Consider the following 8,053-nt stretch of genomic DNA (forward strand, 5'->3'; position numbering starts at 1 on the left):
ATATTAATTAGAGTGTTAAAATGTTGAAGAGCTATAATTATTTCTTATTCTTTGTTGCTTCCACATTTCTTTTCTTGAATTTTGAGATTTAAGTTTTGCCCAGGAGTGCAAAAGTCTAAGTGTGGGGGAATCGATAAATGATAATTTTATATATTTTTATTCTTTTAATTTAGACTTTTAAATATTTATTTAAGGCTAATTGAGTTTAATTAGATATTATTTGATTTTATTAGCTAATATTTAGTTTTGGAATTTTAACTAACTAAATCTTTGATTTTAAAATATAAATAATATCTTTAATATTTTTGCACAGGTGCTATTTAATTTTACTTTATTTGTGCAGATTTCTTAGATTCAATTTGGAAGATATTGATAGAGAATATTTTGGATAAGAAGAATCTGGGCATGCTTGGAGATCAAATCAAGAATTAAATCTTTAAAATTTTGTTTAAATTTACTTTGGGTATTTTAGTGTAGTTTTTAATTAGGGTTATTTAGGATAATTTTATCATTTTAGTAAATTATTAGATTTTATTTTCTTTTGGAAGAGACGCAGCAGGAGAGGCGCATGACATTATATATATTATATATATATATATATATGAAAGGGAGGAACGGAGGTGTCACGGAGGCATCACTGGACGAATTGAAAAAAAAGAAAGAACCAGAGGCATCACGGAAAAAAATCACAGGATAGCAGCGATTGCGGTTCACTTTTTCTTCGATTCCTCCAGCATGGCTTCTCAATTTCTTATCTTATGTTGTTTGATTTTTAGTTCTATGAAGAGCTAATTTTCTTGGTGTGATCAATCACAAACTATGATCCTAAATTTTAATCAGAGTCTTTAATATTCAGGGGAGATTTTATTCTAACTTTATTTCAATTTACTCTTCTTTTCTCTACCTCTAAATTTTATGCCTTAATTGCTATTGCTGATTAGAGTAGCTCTACTGCATAATTTTTGGGTTATAAATTTTATCTGAGGTTTTAATTGCTATAATCGATTAATATAGCATTGTAAGAGTAATTTGGCTTGGCTTGGGTGATTATCCATGCTTTGTTTTTGGTGTGGCTATAAAACAATTGTTAGGTTGTGGGTTAAGGGAGATTTCAATTAATCTATAACTTAACTTCTTGTTTAATTCTTGAATGATAATTTGAGAAATATATAATGAAACCAGAATAATAAAGTTGAATAAAATTAATTTATTTTGTGGACGAGGAAGGTTAAATTTAGGTGATTGGGTTGTGATTGATTGCGCTACTTATTCTCAGTAATTTTCTTAGTTGAATTTCCTCTATTTATTTATTTCTAATTTAGTTTTTAATTTCATCATAAAAAAACCCCCCATTATTTACCTTTTCATAATCATAATTCAAATAGTTACTCTATTGACTCTTAGGGAGACGACCTAAGTTGCACTTTACTGCCAAATCTAGTTTTTATTAATTTTGATGTTATTCGACAGTAGTGTCAATGAGCCTTTGAAATTTGTGACTATACTTCCATCAATTATTTTGTCTACTGAACAAGTCACTAATCTTGTTAAGTCTTACACAATATCAGAACACCCAGAAGTTGAGATAACCAAGAGTGAGAGTATTATGGATAGCACTGCACCAAGAGTAGCTAAATTCTCTTCACGTGGGCCCAACAAGATTGTTCCAGAAATCCTAAAACTAGATATAACTGCCCCTGGAGTTGATATTTTAGCAGCATTTTCAGCCGTGGTTTCTCCATCAGGTAACACTTAAGAAAAATGATCTATAAAAGTACAAAATACATTATAACTGATCATGCATATATATATATATATATATATATATACCACCTTTAGTTTCATTTTACTATCATACCACTCCATTTTGAAAAATAAGAAAAATTATCTTATGTTTCTTTGTTTTTCATTATAAGCAAAACTACCAATTTTAAGAAGCATTACTCATATTTTTCCTAAATTGTCCCTCATAAATAGAGAATGTTATCAAATTAGAGGGAAAAAGTAAACATTAATTATAAGAACATTTTAGTCTAAACTTTTCAATTTCAAACATAATTATTATGGTTAACTAATTTTCTTAAATTATATGAGTTGGTTGAAATTCTTCTATATTTCTATATCCAAAAATGGAGTATGATTATTAGATTGTGGAGGAAGATAGTTAAACACACGTATACATTATTGACTTTTACTTTTACAACTTCATTCTTCACTCTATACACTAAAAGAGAATTATAATTTCTTCTCCAGGCTCTGATACCATAGTCACAAGAAGGTTCAATTACAGTTTTCTCAAAGGATCTTCTATGGCATGTCCACACGTGTCTGGAGCAGCTGCCTATGCGAAAAGTTTCCATCCACATTGGTCTCCAGCAGCCTTCAAATCTGCAATTATGACTACAGCTAAACCTATGACTGGCAAAGTTGATAATCACATTGGTGAGTTTGCTTATGGATCAGGACATGTTAATCCTGTGCAAGCTATTGATCCTGGTTCCTGGATTAGTTTATGACCTTTCCAAGGAAGATTACTTGCTAATTCTTTGCAATTTGGGTTATGATACTCAAATGATTCAACAGATCGCTGGAGCTCCAGACATTATATGTCCTAAGTTTCCGGATAGATCCATGATAATAAACGCAAACTATCCCTCAATAGGGATAGAGGTTATACAAACTTTCATTGTCAAGGTCAATCGAGTAGTCACAAATGCTGGATTTGCCAGCTCAAATTACACAGCAACTATTCTCCCAACATCAGGACTCAACATTGCAGTGGAACCTCAGATCCTTTCTTTCAAGTCTTTGAATGAGAAACAGACTTTTTTTGTCACAATCGTCGGAAAGAAATTGCCAAAAATAGCGATGTCCACATCACTTGCATGGTCAGATGGAACTCACAATGTTAGGAGTCCCATTATTGTAAATGTCCTCAAACTCAATTAAACGTTTTTTTGTGCCAAGCAGTGGACCTTAATTTAATAGCCAGCACTTTTGACTTGAATTATAAGATTTATTATAATTATGAATTGATATGATTTGTATCATTCGAAATAATTTTTCTAACATGATGGTTAACGTAAACTATATGAATTAATAAATTAACCTTTCCTTAATAATAACTATTTAAGATCAAATCTCAATTCAAGTCTCTTTCCCCTGAGGATCAAACTGACTAGATACGTTAACAAATTGACTGCTGCTTTGCTTGTTTTCCTACAAACTTTTCCCCACATGGGATTTGATTAATCAACGGCGTTTCTTACCTCTCTTCTTATCTCCGTTTTTTCCTTTGCCTCCACCGGATCTGGGCACATGGTTTTCAGTAGCTTGATCTTTAGATTGGGTTGGATTTAACAAATGCTTCACATTAAGGACGCCATTTTTGAAACGACCTTCACTTGACTTCAGACCCCTCTCCTCAGGTCTTCGCTTCCCCACTGATCTTTTACTGCTACCACCAAGCTTTCCCCCAAATTGTCCAAGAATCAAGCGCTACAAGCCAGAGAGTGGAGAAAATTGGTAAAACATAGTCAGCAGGAGTCTCACACACGAGTAAGATCATTAATACCATCAGAAATGTTCTAGCGATTTTTAGGCAGCTGTTTGTTGCTACCACAATTCAAGTCAAAGGAGATTCAAACACATGCTAAGGATTAATTTAAGCTATTCACCATAGCTGTTTCCTTTAAAAAGCTTGTGCCATTGGATTGAGACCATTCTCGACAATGATGGTCAAACCTTGTCCATTAAATTAATTGTGAGCAGTTATTCTAGTGAAATGCAACAGCTTTTACCTCTTGGAGCATTTGCTGCTCTCTCTCCTTCTGTTTCTTCATCCTTAGTCGTGCCACGCTTAAAGGTAATCTCTGCTGCTTAGGGGCCTGCATAAGGAACAAAGACAACAATATTAGATTTGTTTGCCAGGTCCCCAAGTCTATATATTGTTCCGTAGCACATGATGCAGCAAAGATACCTTCCCGCCTAGAGAAACAACCTTCCTATCTTCAATCTTCTTACGTTCTTTCCATGACATATGTGAGTAGCCTGAAAAAAATAGCATTAGTTGGCACCATCAAGAACAGCATCAAATCATTAATATGAAATTCAATGGACAGGGTTAACTGGGAATCACAAACTACAGAAGGAACTGTTTTAAAACCATAAATTTCTAGACCCAGACACGCCTTCACTTACCATCAAGCAAATATCCAATAAGCCAAATCACGATGAAAAATGCACAAGCAAAATACCATATTTAGTGCAATTTTTTAATCCCGCATATTCTTCCAATAATGTCTAGTGCTCTTGCTTTATTTTAAAATGCCGACTCGAAATTGAAATCTGATCAGGTATGTACTTTATTAGTATTTGACTTTTGACTAGCTGTTATGTAGCGTTTGACTCTATGGAATTTTGACCAGTTACCATGTATGAGTTGACATTATGGATTATTAACCTTGGATTGCAATGTAAAACCTGGTATGACATACAATGAAGCTCAGAATTCACTATATTTTATAGATAAACTTCATGAAATTTAAGTTCAGAGAAATTTATTGATAGTTCGAGAAATAATTCAAGGGTTTACACACACAAGGTGAAAGCACAATCTTACACATTATTCATAATTGAACAGCTTCAAATCTATAACCAAGACTAAAGCAGTTTAACATGCCACCTTTCTTCTCCATTAAAAACAAAGGTTAAAATAAATATAAGCCCCCCAAACTTTGAGTCATATGCACAGGACACCTCTAACGTCTTATAGTTGTAATAAACTCTCCTCAACGTTTATTTATAAGCAAAGAACTTCCTTCAGAGAATCCGTTAAGTCATTAAAGAAAATTGCTATGTTATATATAAGGGTATTATTTGACACCTGACTTGGACTCAGGTATTTTAGTTATTTCCTCCTCCCACAAACGCACAACATCCTTTGTTCTTCATTAAAAAGCTGAGAGTATAGTTCTCCTAGTAGATATATTCTCATCCCCGTTAACATCTGATTCATAACTCTTTAATAGAAGTTTGAGTTTAGATGCAGGAAATGTTTGTTCTAAGGAACTTTGCCATCAATGCCATCTAGTAGCCCAAACCAATTTCCTTTGCTATTGGTAATTGTGCCATCAAAGCATTCAAAAGGGGCATTATTATAGCAGCACATATTACTATCAACGAGAACTATTAAATGTGTTATGTCTTGCAGGCGATTTCATTAAAGCAAGCAAAGAGAGCTAAAAAAAATTGAACAAAATAATCTGAAGAAAAACTCATAGACTGAGTTTCCTTAAACATGAGATCCATTATAATTTTCTCCTTTAACATTGTTTAAAAGACCAACAATGTTTATTTTAACAAAGGACTCCAAAAACTAGAATACGTACAAAGAGAAAATCTACATGTTGAACCACCAGCAATTCTGCAGAAATCCAAAACAAAACCCAAAAAAAAAAAAAAAAGTGCAGCTTTCTAGGTACATGAGGGGAATGAAGAAATCCAACAAGACAGAGTATTGTAAGTTTGCAAGATTATCATGAAAAACCCTGGTGCAACATCTTCCTCCAGCCACAACTTTGCTATAGGTGCAAAAGGGGGCATTCAAAATCCGAAGCATGAAGGATAGAGGAGGAAGATGGAATTTGGGGCTTGAGCAACTTTGATACAGGTGCACAATGGAGATGGAAATGGGATATCCCAGTGATGGAGACGGAAGAAGATGAAATCTGGAAACTAGGGAAGGAAAAAATAATGGGTTTTTCTTGACTTTCTAAGGGAGTAGAAAACAAAATGTGCTTTTTGATTGGGGAGAGAAATTAATAAATGACCCAGGATGTAAGATGCAATGTGGCTCCATTAACTCTAACATGGCAGTTTCCATCAATGATTTAACAGTTTCACCAACAATAAGGGTTTCTCTACATAATACATATAAATAAAAGTTAAGGAAAGTTCATTGTCAAGCTAAAAAGATTGTTCTTCACGCAAGTTTATGGAGGTTACGAGTACTTTAGAAGAAAAGGGGGGAAAAAAAGGAACAAATACATATCAAGAATGGAAAAAAAATAGTATCTTAAATCTTAAATTCACTAAACCAAAAAGTATTTTAAAGAATATCACGTATATTAGTTACCAAACATGTATAGTTTGAGCTGCAACAGAACAAACCAAAGAAATCAAGACCCAAATATTCAAATTGCTTAACCAAGAATACAATCATCCACAATTTTGTGTAGTCTGAACTCCAGTTTGAATTCTCCATAAGAGAACCAAAGCATAACAAAATAAGCCAAAAGCATATCATAGGAAACGAAAAGACTAATACAATAGGGGATAAAAATTAAAAAAGGTAAAAGAAGGTGGTGCAAAAGACAATGGAAGAAAAGTACCAAAATTTTCGACATCTTTCATAATCTTCCTTATGTCCATTTCTTGATCCTGTGCAACCATATGACCATGTAAGGGTCCATGCTTATCAACTTGTTTCTTCTTCTTGTACATTTTTTCCAAGAACTACCTGAAAGTCAAAAGAGAGGATATCAAGAAATAAACTATAGTAAATGACGAAACTCTGGGAAGCAATTCAAATTTCAGAAGGATGCAAATTGATGCCTTCATCAACCAAAACATTTGAGCCTGTTCATGGGAGTTCTATATTCTATAACAAAATTATAACAATCCTTATCAAGCAGGCCAGAAAAGAAAGAAAACTAATACTGCATAAGATAATTGCAACTTGCAGACAATGAATTATAAAATCAGGCATTATAAATTCCTTGCATTCTCTTATCAATAACATCATTCAAGAAGAATAAGTAAGATGCTTTTCCCCCATCATTCACTGGTGTCAAAGGAAAACCAGGGTTGGATAGTGATTATTGACCTTCTCCCAGGTCTCCAAGACTTACCTCGCAAATTAAAATTTTCTATTGGTATGGATATCCTCCAGAAACTCTTCCATCAGGTAAAAAACTGGATAAACTCATATATCTCAAAATGCAAAATACCAAAATAAAGCCACTTGGGCATGGTTGCAGTGTAGGTTACTTTGACCATTCCCACATATCTCTATTGATTAAGCAGAGCGTTTTCTATAGCTTATTTTTCCAATCTTTAAATTTTTATTAGATGGATAATCTAAAGCTTTTGGACGTGAGCCTTTCCAAACACCTCCAATGAAACTCCAAATCTTGCAATATGCCGAAAACTAGAAAGATTAGTTCTTGAGGGATGCAAGCAACTTGTAAAAATTGATCCTTCTCTTGGCCAGCTGAAAAGCCTTGTTGAAATAAAATTTAAAGATTGCATAAATCATGAAATCCTTCCAATATAATTGGAAATGGCATCTCTGAAAGCGTTTGTTCTTTGTAGCTCCATTAAAGTAAAAAAAAAATTACAAAATTTGGGGAATGTATGAAAACTCTCCTACTACTCGACGTTAAGAAGGCAAGTATAGCCGAACTCCCCGAGTCACTTGGATCCCTAATTAATCTGGAAACTTTGGATTTAAGGGGATGCCCAAATCGTCGTGCCCTCCCCCTGAACATTCACAAATTGAAGCGCCTGAAAGTTCTGGATATTTATGGATGCTCGCCATTTTCTAAACGACCAGCAGTTTATGCAGAAAAGCAAACAAGAGTTGGCTGAGTTCGGAAAGGAGGTTAGTTCCGGTACGTACCCGACAGCGATATCTGATGGCGAAAGAAAGGAATGGCGATGCCGGCTAGCAACAAAGGCTGCGCTGACGGCTGCAGAACGAAGTCGCTTGAAAGGTAACGGAGGATGCAAAGAATGGTGATGGCAACGAGCTAACGAGGGATTGACAAAGGGTAGTTTTGTAATTAAAAAAAATAACTGTCAACATTTTGGTCCTTCCAAAAATCTGCTCCTCAGTCCTCAGTCCTCATGTGAAACGCAGGGTTGTTTTGTGTTTTGGGCTGGGCTTCTTTAACGTTTTGGTCTAACATAACATATGGACAGAGGATTGGCCTCATTAGACAAAAATTTAATGAAAAAAAGAAAGAGAGATAGTATCCTCATACAAGATTTA

The 8,053-nt window shown here is 34.2% G+C and overlaps 1 protein-coding gene across 2 annotated transcripts; it reads right to left on the bottom strand.

The window, feature by feature from the left end:
- Positions 1 to 3,096: 3,096 nt before the first annotated feature.
- Positions 3,097 to 7,811, bottom strand: LOC129295099 (uncharacterized). 2 transcript variants are annotated; one of them, XM_054933575.1, is made up of 6 exons: positions 7,682 to 7,779; positions 7,433 to 7,542; positions 6,393 to 6,520; positions 3,980 to 4,050; positions 3,801 to 3,887; positions 3,097 to 3,498 (listed from the first exon to the last, which is right to left on the bottom strand). In XM_054933575.1, the coding sequence occupies exons 3-6, from the start codon at positions 6,502 to 6,504 to the stop codon at positions 3,253 to 3,255; spliced, it is 516 nt and encodes a 171-aa protein (XP_054789550.1). In that variant the 5' UTR covers positions 6,505 to 6,520; positions 7,433 to 7,542; positions 7,682 to 7,779; the 3' UTR covers positions 3,097 to 3,252. The 2 variants fall into 2 exon arrangements, with proteins under 2 accessions (XP_054789550.1, XP_054789549.1); XM_054933574.1 differs by lacking the exon at positions 7,433 to 7,542 and having other exon boundaries at positions 7,682 to 7,811.
- Positions 7,812 to 8,053: the final 242 nt, after the last annotated feature.

Source organism: Prosopis cineraria, unplaced genomic scaffold (assembly GCF_029017545.1).
Source record: "Prosopis cineraria cultivar Desert tree isolate PC_DT_omini unplaced genomic scaffold, ASM2901754v1 PC47, whole genome shotgun sequence".
Lineage (NCBI taxonomy): Eukaryota > Viridiplantae > Streptophyta > Magnoliopsida > Fabales > Fabaceae > Prosopis > Prosopis cineraria.